The following is a 20770-nucleotide window of genomic DNA, read 5'->3' as shown; positions in this document are numbered from 1 at the left end:
TCGGCACGGCGACCTTACCAGTGGTGATGAACGACAAGTCCGGAACTTTCACTTTCTTTATCGTGAAGAAAAGCAAGCAGTCAATACTTGGACTACACGCAACTGAGTCGCTGGGACTGGTGGTGCGTTCGGTGGAAGCCGTGGACACGGAGTGTTCTGAAAAAGTACTGCAAGAATTCCCGCAGCTCTTTCAAGGTACCGGCTGTGTTGCCCGTCCATACCGGATGGTTCTGCGCGAAGATGCCATACCAGTGATACAGCCAGCGCGACGTGTTCCGTTGGCATTGCAAGAACCACTGCGGGAGGAGCTGCAACGCATGGAAAAGGCCCACATCATTCAAAGGGTCAACGAGCCAACAGACTGGGTGAGCCCACTAGTTATTGTTAGGAAGAAAGATGGCAAACTGCGGGTCTGCATGGATCCTAGAAACATTAACCAGTACCTGAAGCGGGAACACTACCAGATGCCAAAGCGTGATGATATTGAGGCGGAGCTCGCTGGCGCTAAATACTTCTCTCGTCTCGATGCAAATTCTGGGTTTCATCAGATTCCATTGGATAAGGACACATCAACAATTTGCACATTCGCTACACCGTTCGGGCGTTACCGCTTCTTGAGACTGCCGTTCGGGATTGCTTCAGCACCAGAGGTGTTCCAAAAAACATTGAGCGAGGTATTTGACCGAGCCCCAGGCGTGCGCGTGTATGTCGATGACATTCTGGTATGGGGTGCGACACGTGAAGAACACGATGAGCGCCTCCGTGGGGTATTGGAACTTGCAAAGCACGCTGGCTTAACGTTCAATGCCAACAAATGCAAGTTCGCTTGCACAGAGGTTGAATTCTTGGGCGACATTATCAGCCAAGACGGGATAAAGCCTAATCCTACGTTTACAGCATCATTTGCCGAAATGACAACCCCGGCTGATAAGACGGCTGTTCAGCGAATGCTGGGGGTGGCCAACTACTTTGGGAAGTATATTCCGCGTATGGCTGATAAGACCAAGCTGTTGCGAGATCTTATCAAAAAGGACACAATCTTTCAGTGGACAGAGAAACACGCCGCTGAATGGGCTGCTCTTTGCTCTGTTTTAAGCAGTACACCTGTGCTGGCAATTTTTGATCCAGCTAAGGAAACAAAGGTCAGCTCGGACGCATCAAAAAACGGTCTAGGAGCTGGGCTTTTGCAACGTCACGGGGATAGCTGGCGACCTGTCGCCTACGCATCGCGTGTCATGACTGAAACGGAACAAAGGTACTCGCAAATTGAGAAAGAAGCACTGGGAATTACCTTTGGCTGCGAAAAATTTCACCACTTTGTTTATGGAAGAAAAATTGTCATTGAAACGGATCACCACCCACTCCTAGCAATTGCATCGAAAGATATTGGCGATATGCCGCCAAGGCTTCAACGTTTTTTTTTACGCTTGATGAAGTACGATTATTCCCTTCATTTTGTACCAGGGAAACAGTTGCTGCTGGCCGACATGCTGTCGAGGTCATCGCCCAAGGAATCAGCGGACACCACCGGCTTCCCAGACGACGTAGAGGTTCATGCCGTTGGAGTGGTCACGGATCTGGTGAGCAGCAGAACAATGACTAGACTTGTGGAGGCTACTGCAAAGGATCCTGATCTACAGTCTGTTATAGGTTACATTAGAGACAACAGTGATCTGTTCGGCAGCCTGAAGCCATTCGCTGCAGAGTTGTCCTTCATAGAAGGAATCGTGTTAAAAGGGACGAAAGTAGTCATTCCAAAGTCTATGAGGGCAGAAATGCTTCGACGTCTACATGAGGGTCATTTGGGCTTGAATAAATGTAAAGCAAGAGCTCGACAGCTAATGTTCTGGCCCGGACTCTGCTCCGATATCGAGAGGATGTTAAACGGTTGTACTGTCTGCCAGAAATACGCGTACCAACGACAACGCGAGCCTTTTTTGATGCGGCCAACACCTCATTACCCTTGGTACAGAGTCGGCGTGGACATCTTCCAGCACGGCTGTAGTTCTTACCTGTGCGTGTACGATGCCCTCTCCAACTTCCCGGAAGTTGAACAACTCAGCGACACCACAGCTCGCACTGTTATTGACAAATTAAGCGCCATCTTTGCCCGCTACGGGATACCAGTAGAAGTTTGCAGTGACAACGGTCCCCAATTCTCCTCCCACGAATTTGCTGTTTTTGCATCCAGGTACGAGTTCCAGCACGTGACTTCGAGCCCTGGATTTCCACAATCTAATGGACTTGCCGAAAAAGGCGTTCAAATTGTGAAAAGAATCATGAAAAAGACGCAGGAGACACGTCAGGACTTCTGGTTGGGACTGCTGTCCTACCGGTCGACTCCATTGGAGGACGGTCGTTCACCGGGTGAGCTCCTGCAAGGCAGAAGACTGCGCACGCTGCTCCCTGACTTCAGCCGCCAGCCAAAGACAACTGTCTTCAAGCGCAAGCCACTGGATGCTAATGCTAAATCTCTACCGTGCCTCAAGAAAGGAGAGGTGGTTAGGATTCGTGACAAACAGTGGACCCGCAAAGCGCGAGTAGTGGGACCGGCTGCCCCGCGGTCATACCGGGTCATTACGGAAGATAACAAGCTGCTTCGCCGCAACAGAAGGCACCTAAACTCGACGCTGGAACCCTTCGAGAGCGGCATAGCCGAAAGTGAAGAGTCCGACAGTGAGTGCGAGCCCGTAGACGAGCACGTGCCCAGCCCGAGACTTGTAGCGGCGCCAACTACGGACGGGCAGTCGACGCCAACAGTAAGGCGGTCCTCCAGAATCAGGCGCCAGCCAACCTGGCTACACTACGATGGTAACTTCAACCAAATAACAACTCGCTGACCTTTCAAAGAACTAATAAACAGGGGAAGATGTATCGTGCAAGATACGCATGCGCAGTGCCTACCGGCAACGTCATGCACTGACCACTGCCGACGTGCCGGCATCGATCAGCCACTATAAAAGCGAACACCTTCTATCAATAAACGTTCATTCTGTTCTGGCATGTCCTGACTGATACAGCCATGAGCCTTTCCATTCAATAAAGGACATTCAATCAATCAATCAATCAATCAATCAATCAGCGGGGTCCTGTGTACAGAACGTGTCCACAACAGAAGAGAAAGTTGGGCGAGTCGTTGTTTGTTCATGATGACTAGGTAAGCGTTATCGAACACAAAGACACAGAGAAGAAAAACACGGGACTGGCGCCTTATTCACAACTGATTTATTGGATAGGAAATTAAGCTTATTAGGTACGAAAAACCTGAAGCAGACCTGGAGCGAACCTGGCGTTGTTTGAACATTCGTCTCAAAGAGCACAATAATGGCAAATCTTGACGAGTGACTGAACACCTCCTGGAATGCGACAATTGTCGACCCATCATTGACGTCACACAAGTGTTGTATTGACATTTACAGCGAAGACTTAGAGAGGTGATGAAAGCATTCCACATCACCTCGTGTGAAGATTGTGTGAGCAAGCCTTCGCTCTCGCTATCGAAGAGGGGAATCGACAATCTTCGCAGGTTTTGATCTTCGTTTCTTTTTCTTTTTTCATCCTGCTCCAGGTTTTTCGTAATTAATAAGCTTCGTTTCCTACCTAATAAATCAGTTGTGAAAAGCGCACCAGTCCCATGTTTTTCTTTTCTGTGTCTCTATGTTCGATAGCGCCCATCCAATCATAATGAACGTGTCCGCGGCCGTTGTGTCATTCTCAGAAAAGTTAGGATCAAACATATGGTTGTTATCGATAGAGAATGATGTGAGGATGCTGCAGAAAAGAATATTGTCAATAGGATGATTAGTTAATTAATTAGAGCCGGAAATGCAAAAAGTAAAAACGATCACACGTCGAAATAGCCATACGACTAATGTCGACGTTCAAGGAATGTGACGTCACGCCAACCGGAAGTGGATGTGTTTCTGACTTAGTAAGCCAAATAAATGCGTGATAGTGATCATAAGTGTGTGATGAGTGTGTGATGAGTGTAAAAATGAGAGCACTGCAGAATCTGCACTGAAGAAATGCGTAAGCCTGAGCGTTGCTGTGGTGTCCACGAGATGTGTCAGCAGGATTCAGAGAGTGACAAATACTACGCCTTTCTATTCCATATAAATCGGTTATAGAACACCGGTAAACTCTGATGCGTTGCTGAGAGTTGCTGCCTGAGCAGCAACGCTCAGGTTTCGCGTTTCTCTACTGCAGAGTCTGCAGTGCTTTCAGAGCTTTTATATTCATTTTGATAAATCTTAGAGTGGCCATGACTTCGCCATTTAACCTATCAATCTACGGTTGCCGACTGCAGGGAGCCGGCAGCGGCCTCCCTAAGGTTGAAAAAAAAAAAAACTTTCGGCGTTTCACAGGTGCGACAAAGGAAAGCTGGTGCCACGTACCTTTCAACGAAGGATATATTCTGTAGCCAAAGTAGCATCTCCACTGCTCGTCTTTTCCGTAAAGTGGCCTGCACCGTTCCGGAACTTGGCCGTTCCACAACCTGAAACACAATGGTGCCGGGCGTCATTTACGACATATCTCCGTTTTCTTTCTGTTTATCAGTTAAAATTTCCTGTCGTCGATGTCAAGAAGTAAAATATGCGCAAAAGAGCGACTTATTTGGAAGTTGTATTCGGTCATGTATGGCTTGACTTCATTCAGCACTAATTACAGGGTCAGATCGATTAACAACCCTTGAAAGAGGCAATCGGAGGCTTAGTTGCACTATTACTGCAAGAATATCTCCTCAATATTATTCGTAATTAAAATAAGGGGGTTGGAATTTATTTTCTTACGAATAGCTATGGTGATTTGCCGCTCAAAGTGAAAACAAATGCACTGCATCTGTAGGCATCTTTGAATTTTGGTTTTAAATCTGCAGCCATGTTTGAAGTGTGCAGCCATCGGTGTGTAAATGAGGTTGCTGTGGAGAGTTGTCGCAAGCGCGTTCAAAGGTAGCCGCGAGTCATCTCTACGAGAATATTGTTTAGATGCCAATAAATACAAGGAAAATAAAATCTACAACTATGCAAGTCAAATTCACCTCTCTTCTCAATATAGATTTTATTACCCTGAATTTCACTACCATCAACTTTCTGCTTTTTATATGCAAGACAAAGGCCGCTTACAGTGAGATGCTGTTGCTTTAAATTTTTGTATCCATTTAGCAGACTCTACACTCTTAAAAGGGGAGATTGTGTGATTAATGCGTTCTACAGCACTTTTCAATATCGCTTACTATAGCATGAAATGTCTAGAACCATTCACCTATGGAGACATTATACTAGGACTGGGCAATCAAAAAGAAATAATATCTTTAGTTAGAAGTGAGCCTTGAAGACAGTATTCTGAATACTTACAGTATACCAAAAATAGCAGCATGCGCCAGCTCAGTAGTAATAAGCTGCAAAAGTTCCTGGACTCATATCTCCATTTGCAACCCCACGTTCATTCATTCATACTTGCCTTAGCAGCGGTGGCGTCCAGTTATGCGCTGTTATGAAATTTTAATCGAAATATTTAATAGTTCCCGCAGGTTCTCTCGTTGTCACAAAATTTCCCCCAAATAGCAGAAGAGCATTTGTTTTTCCCCGAAAAAAAAAAAAAAATCTTCAGACACGTTGGACCGTAATTAAAACTAAGATATCTTCTGCTCTCCTATGTGAGGCAGCTGAACCATAACAACAGCAACAGCAATATTTTGGCCGGGCGCGAGCTTACAAGCAAAAAAAAAAAAGAAAAAAATGACCGCCCCATGTTTCAGATTGCAATCTGCGGTGCCCTAGGAGAAGCGCGAGCTTGTGAGAGGAACTAATCTAAGAACAGGACTGTAATTCGTCGTTCGAGTTCGGCTCTTGCAGAATATAATTTGTTGGCCCATAATGGCTGCAGTAAGCAGCAACAATTCGGCATTGCTCTTCTCCAGGGTGTACTAAAAACAGGTTGAAATGATAGTTCGTGTGGATCACACCAGATAAAGGGAATTTACCTCATGCCTCTTTTGATGGTTTCCACAGGAGCACACGAGTAAGGCTCCAGACATTCTCTCGACTCGAAGGGCTCATTGTCAAGGAACCAGCCCGAATCCACAATTCCTCGGACTTTGATTTTCGATCCAAGAGATGCCAGCAGGTCAGCCGTCCTGTCGACGTTGAGCAAAACGCCTGCCCCTCCTGCACTGCAAGGGGAGATTGACTAGGAGTGAGGCACCTTCGGTCTATAAATACAGAGTCCGTCCCAAAGCGCGAAGCAAGTTTTCTGCCATCCATATGCTACAATTTATCTCGTGCTGATCACTCGTCGCTAGTTGCGGCATAACTGGCTTTGTTATGACAATAAGCGAGCTCTGAATACAACAGAAGCCATTTGGCACATTAGAAACGTTTCTCTCATCACGATATCGTAAGTTTCCGAACAGTACGAGAATTTCTGTCGGAGGAGAAAATTTCGGTCGCGTTTTTATTCTGGGGATGTAAATAATGAAAACACGCGAGCAAAGCATACAGCAAGGTTTCTGTAATGAAAATGCTTCCAGAAGCCTAGAAATTACGGGTCATTAAGAAACAAAAACACGTAAACAAAAAGTGGAAGTCACGTTACAGCATGTTTTTCCAGGCCTGTTGTGAAAGTACCTCACGCGCATGTGCCGACTTTTGTGTATTTGGTGGTGAGCCTCACAACAGATCAGTTGTTTGCGTTCGTTTAGCTTTACCGTCATTTTCTATGTCATGTTTTTTTTTGCACAGTTTCTTATGACCTCGTAAAAAGTATTCGTCTGCCGTTATGTGTACATATGAGCCGTAATGTTAGTTATAGTCGAATGTATGAGTTAAATGCGGTGGGGCATAAATACGTCTAAATAAAGGCAAAGCGCACCACAAGCAAAATTTGATAGGAGCTCTGGATACAGATCGCTTTCGATTTACCTGACATCTTACCTGCTCCCGGTAAGCAGCAGCATCTTCCCCTCGTATAGACCACGTCCGAGCAGTTCACGGATGACGTACTGCAGAATAAGAGAGCCCATGAAGGCGTATCCGCCTGAAATTGCATGGGGTGCACTCAATTATGCATTGAAAGGTGCTGAAAAATTAAACATTAGAGTTTGACCTAATGTGCACAATCAGACAAATAATGTACTGAATTATTATCCCAGCTAATACATGCTCTGAAAAGCCACGGCTGAAATGTTCTTAGTAGTAGCGGGCCTCCAACTTATCGCCTTCTTTTCTGCCAATTATTCGTATTATGCGATGCCGCAGAGAATGCCACTGTTACAAAAAATTTGCAAGCAAGCACCAAGCATTGTACCGAGAGAAACTTAACTTGGCAGTACTGAACCAAAAAAGACGACACAAACGTTAACGTAGATACTAAAACATTGACAGTGGAAACAGTGCCTATTCTTCTATTTATGCGTCATTTTCGAGACAAAATGCATAAACAATAAAAGAGTCATTACTCCTTACGACTCACCATGCGTACCTACAGGGTTACAAAGGAAAAGTACACAACCTACCCAGAAGCTTAGCACATAAAGAAAATTACTTCCAGCTTCGCGGGTCATATCCGCGACCACAACAGGAGGAGTCGCCGTATCAACTAAGGTAACCAGGAAGGTTACCGGAGGACAATACGAGGCCGAACTGAACAGACTGAAGCGGCAGCGCTGCTAGTCCGCTGTGTCCCAAAGGAATTCCGCAAGGTGGTCTAGATTTCTAACCAGGACGCAATTATTCATCAGCATTTTCTACTCCACAGTCGCATATGGCCGGGTGGCTTTGCCTGATCTAATGGCGATAAGTAATTGCTTCTTTGCTAAGAGTCTACTTTATCTTGGCAGATTCTTCCAACACACAGTGGACCAACATCGTCGGCGTTTCGCGTTGTTCTTCAATTCCTCCTAGCCTTGCCCTCGCGCAATCTCCCTGGTTACCTAAGTTGATACGACGATGCCTCAGACAGCTGGTGGTAGCGCATAAGAGGCCCGGGCCTGAAAAAAAGAAATACTTTTTCTTCCTTGTGCGAAGCTTCAGTGTATGCTGTATACTCCTTTGTAGCCGTGCGGGTGCGCTTGAGTGCGCTGTAATTTTTGTTGTGAAAACTTAGTCTGCCTAGTCGGATTCTACTAATGCACTTTCGACTAATATCATAAATGATTAACGTATAGGTGTCGGTTATTCGATGAAACAAGTCGACAGAACGCATGAAGAAAAGACACAGAAGGCTACAGACAAGCTCTTGGCCATGAAGAATTGTCGCACTAGAAATGAGACCTCACTGCCAATAACAAGAGGCAAAGCACTTGGCTCCCTTTGTGACCAATGTGTTCGAAAAGACACAATGTATACAACATCCTGCATCGTTGCAACATCTACGTCACACTTTTTATGCAAGGTTAGCTGGAAAACCAACGTAATAGCAATGTAGGGCATGTAGTGGCACGTATCCTAGGGCAAATACCAGACTGTAATATTTAGTGGCCGTAAAAATAAATGATAACCAAAATAGTAGTGGCACTATCGTCAGTTCAACATGAACTTACTCAAGCGCTATGCTTTGGTCTAATTGCGGAAGTTACATGCCTTGTGCAAGTAATCGCTATTTATGTCGCCGAAAGCGACGGCATTTGATGAATCCCCGCGACACATAGGTGCCAGTACCGCGGCATTTTGGGAGCTTTCCAAAACATCCAAAACAGAATGCTTAGCCTACCTTGACAAAAAACGCTGAATCACCTTAGAGGAAGCGTTCCAAACCCTACGCAGAAAAGCAGAAGGGCAAATTAGCTGGTGGCAGCTCAACAACAAGAGTGTATTGTTACGTTGCCCAGATGCACAAAACAATAGAAACAAAAAAAACAATGCTTCAGCGAGATTACTTTGCCTGCCCTGTGAGAATAATAAGAAATCATTGTGTAATCAGCGCACGAGCAACTGCGAATAATTTTTTGTTCTTTATATAGCCGTTCTAAACCAGTTTTTATGATCTTAGTAGGCTATTTACTGCTTGTTATACTAAAGAAACAAAACGAAATCGATTGGGCAAACCCCGTTTCTGCAACGGGCAGTCACCCGTTTTCTTTTTTTTTTTTACAAAACCGTCGGGGCTGGTGGTGGTGAACGAACAACCATTATCCAGGCGAAGGCGTACAAAATTGGTTTACTGATAATTGCTACTACGGACCTGGTAGTCGGTATTAGCGAAATAGCTGCTAATTTTTCCATGCAAAATGCTCCGTCGGTAGAACATACCATTGCCACTACAGCTGAAACATTATTAATCCTCTTAACAGATATAAGCCAGTGGGACCCCTACTTTGCTCGTACGTTGATTTCAACACATGATTTCCTGTCACAATCAGCAAATTTTCAAAGATCGGTCATGATATTTAGCACGACGCCTTGAACCGGGCTTTACTCAGTGTGTTGTTTTCGAAGAGTAGGTAAATTGAAAGTCCATAGTTCTCAAATGTACGTATGTGTATTTAAAGAAATCAAGTTGTTACACGTAGTACCCGCATGCTTCTGCGGTACTTTATTTTGTGTAGAGTTACTTTCTTTGATAAACATTGTTTCAAACATGGTTCTCCATTTTAAACTTACGATGGAGTTTCTAATTTGAACATAAAAAGCAAGCAACCAAAAGAACTCATGCTTGCTCTTATAATGCCAGTAAGCCGATTCATTAGTGTTTGTAGAAGCGGTCCTTGTGTAGGCATTGTGAAGAAGGCGTTTCGCACCGTTAGTAGACTAGATAACACGTCTGATGAGTTGTTTGGCAGCGCATATCACTCGCAGCGCGAAATATTGTGTGTCCTGGTGGTAGCAGGTTCTACGGGTAACTGACGGCATCCTCCAAGCTTGTAGGCAAGAGTTGTAGTGAGACTCCCAGTTTACCCCACGTTAGTTCTGTGAAAACCACTCGTATATGTCATAAAGTTCTCAATCTGCAAGACGTAAATGTTTCTTGCAAGCAGCCACACAAAATTTATAAAAAGAAACCATCACCTCTGAATGGCCTCTGTCAAGAGCCACGGAGGAGCCTGATGTTAGCAGTGAACTGTTCCTACAGTTGCTGCTGAGATTTGAAGGCTTACTGATTCTACAACTTTGTCACGTGAAGTGCTCTATCATTTTGAGATTTCACAAGACGCCACCAGCTCAAGAGCTAGGTAAAGGGATCGTATCAACCCAAAAATGCTTTTATCTCGGGATACAGTGCAAACAGCATAAAAAATCGTAATATGCCGAGTATAATTTAGGACTAGTTACCCTTGCATGTTGATTAAATCCAGCAATATAAATGACACCAGGAGACACTTTGACACGAAAAGCATGCGTCAAAGCATTTCACTTCAAAGTAGCATAATCATGTGTAATGTTATCTCATCTCCGCCCGTCTGCTTAACGCATACTACTTTACAGGGCATAACATTAGTTTTCAGTATTAAGGTAACGTATATTCAATTTAAAGGGATACAAGACGATTCACGTTAATAAATCATAACGAGAATAAAGTTATGCACATGCAGAGTGCGTTTTGTCAGTGATGTCATGCACCTTCTTATACAAAGCACGCAACTATAAAACTCACTCTCGGTTTTTCCGTTCGTCGCCCCGCTCCATGCGTCACTTGAGCAGTAAGGCACCAACCTGGAAAATTTAATACACCTTGTTTGTTATTCAAGTTACGCCTTCTTACGCTAAACACACGGCTACATTTTTGCGCAGTGCTGGAAGGAGGCCGATGAAATACAGAGTCGTCGTACCGTACTGGAAGCTTTTCGAATGGTAGTCGCTATTGTTGCCCTTTAACATCTTACACGAACTGACTATCTGGTTAAGCTGCGTAATAAAATCAGAGTGTCTAAATATGAGCTTACGCAAGCTCGCGCAGCTGACCATCGCGATCGTTACGTGTACTCCTTTCCGTTCGGCCATTTATGAGCAAACGTTTTTACATTGCCGCTTGTATTCATCTCCTGCGTTAATCGATATGACGGCGAATAGCAATTTTGTAGAATTGAGAGTTTACTGAGCTAAGGAAGAAGCTTGGAAAAGTCGCAAATCGAAGAGTGACAGACGCATTAAAAACGACAAGAGATGAATGACTGCCATTACTGCTGCTACGCGGCTAAAGAGCAGAAAACTCAAGCATTACTATCACAAAACAGGAAAAAACTGATACAGACAGCTGAAGCACCAACAGTGCAATGAGGAAAGCTGATTGCTACTTCTGATTGAGTTCACTCCGAAGGCACAACGACTCTCCTTCAAAAAATGTTAGCTTTGCTTGTATTTTATCTCGATGAGGTAAAATTTTTGTGTGTTAAATTTGCATGTAACGGCGCTGGTATCGATTGATATGTTCCTGATAGCACAAGATACTCACACGTGATTAGCGTTCCACCAGTACTGATTTTCGTCTCGGCTTGCTGAAAGTATGCCACCAACTGGAACAGGAAAGGGAAAAGCTTAATGCCGTCCAGCTTTTTTCTTTTCATTGCGATTCAATTGCCACTGTGCAAATTTTTTATTCCAAAATTCTGGATGCTTGAATAGAATGTTTTGGCTTCAGCACACAATATGCTTTCGGCACTATTAATTGAATAATTTTTTGGCTTCAAAAATCTCACTGGCTTAGGAACATAGTGATTTTATAAATAACAGTGTAACCCCTACAAAAGCTGAGTACGAGCCGCCCGCTGCGTCAGTGGCCAGCACGCCCTCTGCCAGAACTTTTACATTATTTAGGCCCACAAAATGTACGCGAACAATATTACCGAATGGGCTTAAAGAGCAGCTGCATCACTTTTCGAGGATTTCGCGATATTCAAGGGTTCAAATCTACATAGGCTGTAGGTAATGCATGCAAAGTGTTTTTGCGCTAGCATTCACACTGATGGCGTAATCGAAGATTACACCTCGAGCTTCTTCTCACAGCACTAAAGTTCTGCGGAGAAGTTCAGTGATGACGTCACTGACGGTACTATTTCTGATGTTCGTTGCTTTCACCCACGTACTGCTGCATATTTTCTGACGGTGCTAATCAACATTTCTAGGGCTTTGTTTTCAGCAGCCTTCTTTTCATTTCTTCAAACCGAGCGTGTCTATGCCGAAAACGTACCGGTACCGTCAATGACGTCATCATGCGTCGCTGTGCAGTGCGGTGAAGCCTGATAGCCATGGAGATTTTAATTGCTAATTGAGCCATTGTTTCGAATGCTAGCGCCAAGGTATTTCGCATGCCTTAAGTACAAGTTATAATCACTCAACCGCTCGAAACTCATCGAAATCTAAAACCGGTGCACCTTCCCTTTAAGAAGCAACTAAAGTAATACGCTTCATTAATCGTGACTTCAGCGGTAGAGCTTTAATAAAATTGTTTGCAGTTCGGAGTCATTAGGGGTGCGGCGAGGGTATACATTAAGTCGATAAAACATAGTTTCACTTCTTTTTAGAAGGGTGGTTCTGTGATGTGTGTCTCAACATTCACCCTTACCAAAGTGCGTGTCTAGCAGTTGTTTGAGAATATTTTCTTTCCAAACCTTCGTAATCAAATGGGTATGCATTTGGAGAAATATTTGGAAGAAGGCTACAAGCGGAAGTAGGCACGAAAAACAATATTGATTTTTGGGCTGCGGCCATGTCTTACAAACCAACACTTACTGCCTGATATATATATATATATATATATATATATATATATATATATATATATATATATATATATATATATATATATATATATATATATATATATAACGTACTAGGCCGCTTAAAAAAAATATAGAGCGAAGTGTACGCTTCCTACTCGATGTTTCGAGCAGAAGCTGGCCTTCATCAAGAGGTAGATCTACCAGCATCGTTTACATTCGCAGTCCTGATGAAGGCCAGCTTCTGGTCGAAACGTCGAGTCCAATAAATGTTTCTTTAAATGAAGCGTACACTTCGCTCCATATATATATATATATATATATATATATATATATATATTATTTAGGACTCTACAGTGAAAATTAGGTTTTTGCAGGATTATTAAGTAAATGGTAAAGTCATGCTATGATCTAGTGAAGTCATGTCACCAATGACGAATTCTTCTACGATTGCTTTGGTGATGAAAGCTGCTGTCCGAGTTGTATCACATAAAACATGTAGAAAGGAGCCCGATGTAGGAGGAAACAGTCCAATGACTTGACAGCTACGTTATGTTGGTAACACATGCCAAATAAAATAATCGTGCTATCTGAGGGACCAATAAAATTATTTTGCTCCTGCGCATAATCTGCCCGCTCCTAGTATATTTATCGCCCGGCGGCCCACAATAACCTGCTAGAAATCAGGGCTGGTGTGTGTTCTTCCCATTAGTTGTCTCGTGTCGCGCTCTTTTTATATCACGTGTTGCGAACGCGCCCAAACATCCACCTTCTCGCAACAGAGCCCTTTGATATCACTTCTATCAATGTTCCATTTAAACCACCTTTCGTCCCAATCATAAGCGCAGTTAAAGTGGTGTGGACCACCAATTCGCCAAATAATAATCAATTTAGCATCAAACTGCGGACAAAGTTGGCGGATTAGCTACATGGCCTCGGCTCTCTAGGTGACCAGGAAGCGACCAGAAGGCTCACCTTGGCGTGTTTCGGGCCACTGAAGAGAAGACATGAGATGACGCGTGCGCATCCAGCGTCCTGTGCAGCTTTTCTCATCGTAGCAGTGCCATCCTCCTGCGAGGCAAGAAAGGCAAAGCGGTGTTTGACTCACTTCGTAATCAAATAAGTGAAACCATAACGTGCAAATCAAAGCGGCTGCTAGGATCAAATTGGGAGGAGCTATGTTTAAATATCTTCATCCTGAATGCTTTGCGAGCTTTTCAAACAAAACTACAAGAACGGCTGCCGGGAGTATTTGGCTACTCTTGGGATGCGGAAGGCAAGTTGTGTCGACGCTGACGAGGGAGAGATGCGCTGGACTGCCGGGCTGTTTGCGCAGCTCGAGTCGTGCCATCCACAAGGTCTCATTCAACTTAGAAATATGCGGTGCAATCTGGCAGCTCTTGGATAATGTCGCTGTGCAGCACAATGGGAACCCAATGGTGCAAGCCGGTTCCCCAGAAAATCCGACGCCTGCAAGTTCCAAGGATGTCCCAACTTGGCCCGCGGACACGGAGCCAGATGACACAAGCGAGGTCTGCGCAAGCTCGAGAAAAAGAACGCGTACAAGGATCGCAGCTATGCGCGCTAAGCGTGCGTAAGTATGATAAATGAAACTGAAGCCTCCTCGAGAGCATAAAAAATGCACTGTCGCTATAGACTTCATCTCAACCTGTGCAGGTGGCATCGCATCACTAATTTTCATGGAGGAGTGCAATTGCTTTCACCATCTATATGTGGCTCATCTGAAGCTACGCTTGCCGTTGCCGTTGCCTCTAGATCGTGAATTCCACTCGATCGGAAATCGTTCTCATTCGCAGGCATGATTACGAAAACTTAGTTGCTCCCGCCGCGGTGGCGCAGTGGCTAAGATGCTCGACTACTGTGCCCAACGGACTACCCGGGTCGCGAACCTGCCGGCGGAGGTTGCGTTTCAATGAATTCGAAATGGAGTGGCGTCGGTGTACTGTGCGATGTCAGTGCACGTTAAAGAATCCCGGTGGTCGAAATTTCCGGAGTCCCCCACTATGGCGTCTCTCACAGCCTGAGTCGCTTTGGTATGTCAAACCATACAAACCAAATCGACCAAAATAAAACAAAGGAATTAAGGATACAGTCATAGATTTTTTCGGTTCTGGCTAATTACAAGTCATAGATTGAAGGAATTGCTTTTCATGTCGTTTTTATCAGAAATGCACTGTCATCTTTTTGCGTCGGCAAAAATATAGTTATAGTAGCGGAGAGAAAGGGAAAATTCTCGACAGCCGCTTGCAAGCCCAGCAGCGCTTGTGGCTGTCACAAGTGCACTCCTTTAGTGTGGTTCGATTGGATTATTGCACTGTAAGCGGGATGCCCCGCCGGGGTGGTGCAGTGGTAAGACGCCCGACTACTGGGCCGGAGTTCCCGGGATCGAATCCCGGCCTCGGCGGCTGCGTTTCGATGGAGGCGAAACGAAGTGGCGTCCGTGTGCTGTGCGATGTCAGCGCACGTTAAAGATCCCCAGGTGGTCGAAATTACTCCGTAGCCCTCCACTACGGCTCCTCTTTCTCTCTTTCCACTTTCATTCCCACCTTCCTCCCTTCCCTTCGGCGCGGTTCGGGTGTCCACAGAGCAAGTGTGACAGTTACTGCGCCTTTCCCTTCCTGTGAACCAATTTAACTTTAACTGTAAGCGGGCGAATGTGTGTGTCTGTGTGCGTGTCTGTGTTTCTGGGGGACACTCGATTTGACGCAACTGACGACAGGCGTAACACCGAAGAGCGCCTGGCAACATGAACGACTTCGCCAAGCGACGTTTGCTATCATGGACACCCAATTGGACACCGGTGGACACATAAAATAACATTACGATTCTTCATCTACAGTTGTGCTGGCTGCGGTAATCGTGATTTCTTGAGGGTAAAATACTTTTCAGCACCTTTCAGTGAAAATCACGAAACTACTGAGACGATCAGTTACTGTGCCGGTAGGTCAGCTACTGTGACGAAACTACGGCGACGATCAACTTAGAAAACCTTAATTCTCTTTGTGGTGAGTCAATGTACAGAGAAAACTGCTAGCACACTGCGAAAGTTCACAAATTTTCGAAGCGAGCCTCCCCCGCCGGCGGGTAGGCTCGACTACTGTGCCCGACTACTGTGCTGGAGTTCCCGGGTTCGAACCCGACTGCGGCGGCTGCGTTTCGTTGGAGGCGAAACGAAGTGGCGTCCATGTGCTGTGCGATGTCAGCGCACATTATTTATCCCCAGGTGGTCGAAATTGTTCCATAACCCTCCACTACGGCTCCCCTTTCTCCCTTTCTACTTTCACTCCCACCTTCCTCCCTTTCCTTACGGCGTGGTCAGGTGTTCACAGAGCAAGTGTTACAGATACTGCAACTTTCCCTTCCTGTAAAACAATTATTATTATTATTATTATTATTATTATTAGCCTCTGCTCCCCTGCTATTTGGCTATATTCGCTATTTCGCGTCAGATTTCCGGAACTGGGCGCTAAATGTGGACGCAAATCATGTTGGTTTGTGGTTGATTTGTGGGGTTTAACGTCCCAAAGCGACTCAGGCTATGAGAGACGCCGTAGTGGAGGACTCCAGCAATTTTGACCCCCTGAGGTTCTTTAACGTGCACTGACATCGCACAGCACACGGATGCCACATCGTTTCGCCTCAGCCGCCGAGGCCGGGATTTGATCCCGCTTCCTTGGGCACAGTAGTCGAGCGCCGACACCGTTGCGCCACCCCGGCGGGGTCCCCAGGCCTTGCGTCGTTCTTTAAAGATTTAGGAGTAAAAGTCAAAGGAGGTCAAAATGTCGCTGCGCGCGTAATTGGTGGATGCGGAGTAATTAACTAGAAGCACAATATTCAATTAGACGTCGAAATAGCCTTAGATGAACATAGTGTATGGACGTGCAAATTGGTAGTGCTGTCGGAATTCTGTGGACGTCATGCAAATTGTGGCAAAAAAGCGACTGCAAACAAGATGAATAAAGGGTTGGAATGGATTAAAAGGTGGTCAGTTAACATTAAAATAATCCATAATCGATAATTAAGACAAAATGTACCGAAAACATGTAAAAAAAAAAAGGCTGCACCAGTGGTAACGCCCCGCCAAAGCGATTGCCATGGTGACCTATCGCCGCTGACGTCATTACGCATCCTAGCAATAGCTTTTTATCCAAGAGAACGGGTATAACGATCGGAACGATAAAAAAACTCACTACCTATGCGACGCAAGTAACAGGGATATTTAGGAGGATTGCATTGAAAGGCAGAGGCCTCAAAGACAGAAGCCCCTTGAGACTAATGCAGGCGTACATAATAAGCCGAATATGCTATGCCACACCGTTCCTCAACATGAGGACCAAGGAAACAGATAAGATAGACGCACTCATCAGGCGTTGCGTCAAGAGGGCGCTGGGTCCACCCATCTCTTCTACGGAACGCCTGATAGAAATGCGAGTGCATAATAGCTGGACGGAACTGGCTGAAGCGGTGAGAATCGCCCAACATGAGAGACTAAGTAGGTCGAGCACGGGTCGAACCATCTTAGAATGGGTGGGTCGAAAAACAGATGGGGGCACAGCCGACAAGTTTGCCCTACCGCCACAATGTCGCGAGAACATCATTGTCCGTCCTCTCCCCCGCAACATGCACCCAGAATACCACAAGAAGAGATGGGAGAAGAGAGCAGAATCACTGGTTAAAAGACCAAAAGAATTCAGAGTAAAAAACGTTGCCTACGTAGGCGCTGCACGCGGCCGATCAGGGGCGGCAGACGCCGCGGTAGTCGATGGTAGCGGCGCACTAGTCGTCTCCGCCACCATCCGAAGCAGAAACATAGACACTGCTGAAGAGGTCACAATAGCGCTCGCTTGCGTCAGAACGAAGGCTAGATTGATCTTTAGCGACAGTAAAACTGCTCTCTGGAATATCGTAAAAGGCAGGGTCTCGCAAGAAGCCAACCGAATTCGAACAGCTGTATCTAAAATCGATCGCAAAATCACCCTAATTTGGGTCCCGGCACACACGTCCGTCCCCGACAACGAGGAGGCCCATGATTAAGCCCGAGATCTCTACTTCTGCGCAAACGCGGAGCCGCCCGACTGCCCGGCGTTGGACGAACGTTTGCAAACCTATCAAGAAATAATCGAAAATTATAAATTAGGAAGACGTCTGATACCGCCACCGGATCCTACCTTAAATAATAAAGAGGCCATAGCTTGGCGGCGATTACAAGCCGGAAATTTCCCAAACCCTGTCTGGTTGTTTCACACCCAGGTAGATGAGAGAAAAAATTATATATGTAAAGCTGCGAAGTGATGGGGACCCTCGACCATATACTTTCATCATCATCATCATCATCATCATCATCATCATCATCATCATCATCATCATCATCATCATCATCATCATCATCATCATCATCATCATCAGCCTGATTATACCCACTGCAGGGCGAAGGCATCTCCCATATTTCTCCACTTAACCCGGTTCTGAGCTAGCTGCATCCACTTGACCCCTGCGAACTTCTTAATCTCATCCGCCCACCTAACTTTCTGCCGCCCCCTGCTACGCTTTCCTTCCCTTGGAATCCAGTTTGTTACCCTCAGCGACCATCGGTTATCCTCTCTTCGCACTACATGTCCTGCCCCTGCCCATTTCTTCTCCTTAATTTCCACTAGAATGTCGGTAACTTGAATTATTTCTCTGGCCCACTCTGCACGCTTCCTATCTCTTAATGTTACCCCTACCATTTTTCGTTCCGTAGCCCTCTGGGTTGTCCTCAACTTAAGTAGAACTCTCTTGGTTAGCCTCCATGTTTCAGCCCCATAGGTGAGTACAGGCAAGATGCAACTGTTGTATACTTTCCTCTTGAGCGATACCGGTAAGCTGCTAGTCATAATCTGCGAGTGCTTGCCAAATGCGCTCCATCCCAATCGTATTCTTCTTGTTATTTCCTTTTCGTGGTCCGGATCTGCGGTTACTACCTGTCCTAAGTAGACATACTCGCCTACTACTTCCAGTATTTCGCTACCTAATGTAAACTGCTGTTCCTTCCCGAGGCTGTTGAACATTACCTTAGTCTTCTGCATATTCATTTTCAAGCCTACCTTTCTACTTTTTCTGTCTAGGCCATCAATCATTATTTGCAGCTCATCCCCCGAGTTGCTTAGCAAGGCAATGTCATCAGCAAATCGCAGATTACTGAGGTATTCTCTATCTACCCTTATCCCTAACTGCTCCCATTCCAAATCTCTGAATACTTCCTCTAGACAAGCTGTGAATAGTATTGGGGAGATTGTGTCTCCTTGCCTAACACCTTTCTTTATGGGAATTTTGTTACTTTCTTTATGCAGAACTATGGTTGCTGTGCTGCCACTATATATATATCTTCCAGCACTTTCACGTACGGCTCGTCTACCCCCTGATTTCGCAATGCCTGCATCACCGCCGAGGTTTCAACTGAGTCAAATGCTTTTTCGTAATCAATGAATGCTATGTATGAGGGCTGGTTATATTCCGAGCATTTTTCTATCACCTGATTGATGGTATGGATATGATCGATAGTAGAGTACCGTTTCCGAAACCCTGCTTGATCCTTTGCTTGATTGCAGTCTAAGGTTGTCCTGATTCTATTAGCGATTACCTTAGTAAATACCTTATACGTAACAGACAGTAAGCTGATTGGTCTGTAATTTTTAAGGTCTTTAGAGTCCCCTTTCTTGTGAATGGGGATAATGTTTGCATTCTTCCATGGTTCCGGTACCGTCGATGACACCAGGCACAGCGTATACAGGGTGGCCAGTTTTTCTAGCACGATATCCCCCCCCCCGTCCTTCAGCAAATCTGGGCATTCCCATATACTTTGGGAATGCCGTAAGTCTCCGGGCGCTAGGGACAACATTAAAAGTACAGAAGCCCTGCTGCAGAGCGACGTCCCCGCTGGCCAGGAAAAAGCCATCCGCCTGGCGGCTGAGGCCGCAACGAAGTGTCTCTGCTGAGGTGGCTGCTCATCGCTTGAGTGAAAACCTTACCTTTCGCGTAAATACGATCCTTACATCAAGAGAATCGACTTCTCAGAGTCCGAGGAGGCTCCGACCCCTCATGTATCATCTGGTAGAGTGGCATTCATCACGTAATTCCTGCAGCTGAACTGCGCTCTGGGACTAGGCCTAGTGCCGTCCGTGGCACGCTGGCGGAAGTACCATCGTCGGCGCCGCCTGTCTCGACGGCATTACCAACCGCACAATTGACATCCGAGCCTGGGTCCCAACTCCTGATTCCTGCTCCTGGTCCATCGGCTGCAGCACATATCCTGCCGTCTCAAAATGCACATCAGCCCGTGAGTGATCTGTCCCGAGGGCGGAGGTCGGGAATGGCTAACCAGCTTCCACTTGGTGATGGAGTTTCCACCAATGTGAGTGAGCAGCCGAGCACGCCAATGGACGTGTCTTCAGCGCTACCTTCTGGACGGGCGGCACAGCGCAGTGCTCAGAAGCGTCCTTCAGAAGACATTGCACCGGGATCATCTACCGCAAACAGCAGTTCACAAGGCAAGCGTTCCTGTACAACAACTGATCACCCGGTATTTTCAACACCCGGATCACCATGCTATAAAGTGACCATTAAGGCTCTGACAACCAAGTGCCTTACTGAGATACCGAACAGAGTTATTCAGGCGAATCTGGACGCATGTCTTGGAACCAAGGGTTTCCGTGGTTTCACGGCCAGGAAGAAGTCGAATACAATTGCTGTGTGGCTCCCGAGTTTGGCTGCTGTTGAGTGTCTTCAAACACTTAAGTGTATTTCAGTCACAAGCGAAGTCTCGGTTCCAGTCCAGGTTTACCTTGTTGATGGTTCCGATCTACAACGCTGCATTGTCTACAACGTAGACGTTGACGAGGACCAGGCTACACTTCAGCGTGAACTCTACTGCCCTACTCATCGTGTGATTCAAGCTCGTCGCATGGGAAAGGGGCGCTCTTGCATCGTCACCTTGCAAGGCCCTGTGACTCCTCCAACTCGCCTATACTATTATGGCTGCATTCTACGCCCTCGACCTTATAAACCAAGTGTCGTCTACTGTTATACCTGTTTCCGACCTGGACATATGCATAGGTCCTG

General features: G+C 45.8%; 1 protein-coding gene across 1 annotated transcript in view; it reads right to left on the bottom strand.

Annotated features, from left to right (window-relative positions):
* Notum (palmitoleoyl-protein carboxylesterase notum) overlaps positions 1 to 20770 on the bottom strand; it is a 99388-nt gene that overhangs the window by 11678 nt on the left and 66940 nt on the right. The window contains exons 3-8 of the mRNA XM_084587328.1: positions 13628 to 13723; positions 11389 to 11449; positions 10591 to 10649; positions 6933 to 7035; positions 5984 to 6172; positions 4395 to 4495 (exon numbers count right to left, since the gene is read on the bottom strand). Coding sequence (XP_084443454.1) covers positions 4395 to 4495; positions 5984 to 6172; positions 6933 to 7035; positions 10591 to 10649; positions 11389 to 11449; positions 13628 to 13723 — 609 coding nt within the window. The remainder of the gene's footprint in view (positions 1 to 4394; positions 4496 to 5983; positions 6173 to 6932; positions 7036 to 10590; positions 10650 to 11388; positions 11450 to 13627; positions 13724 to 20770) is intronic.

Source organism: Amblyomma maculatum, chromosome 1 (genome assembly GCF_055883805.1).
Source record: "Amblyomma maculatum isolate TAMU_Amacu chromosome 1, ASM5588380v1, whole genome shotgun sequence".
In the NCBI taxonomy this organism is placed as follows: Eukaryota; Metazoa; Arthropoda; class Arachnida; order Ixodida; family Ixodidae; genus Amblyomma; species Amblyomma maculatum.
This window is presented reverse-complemented; position numbering and strand designations above follow the sequence as displayed.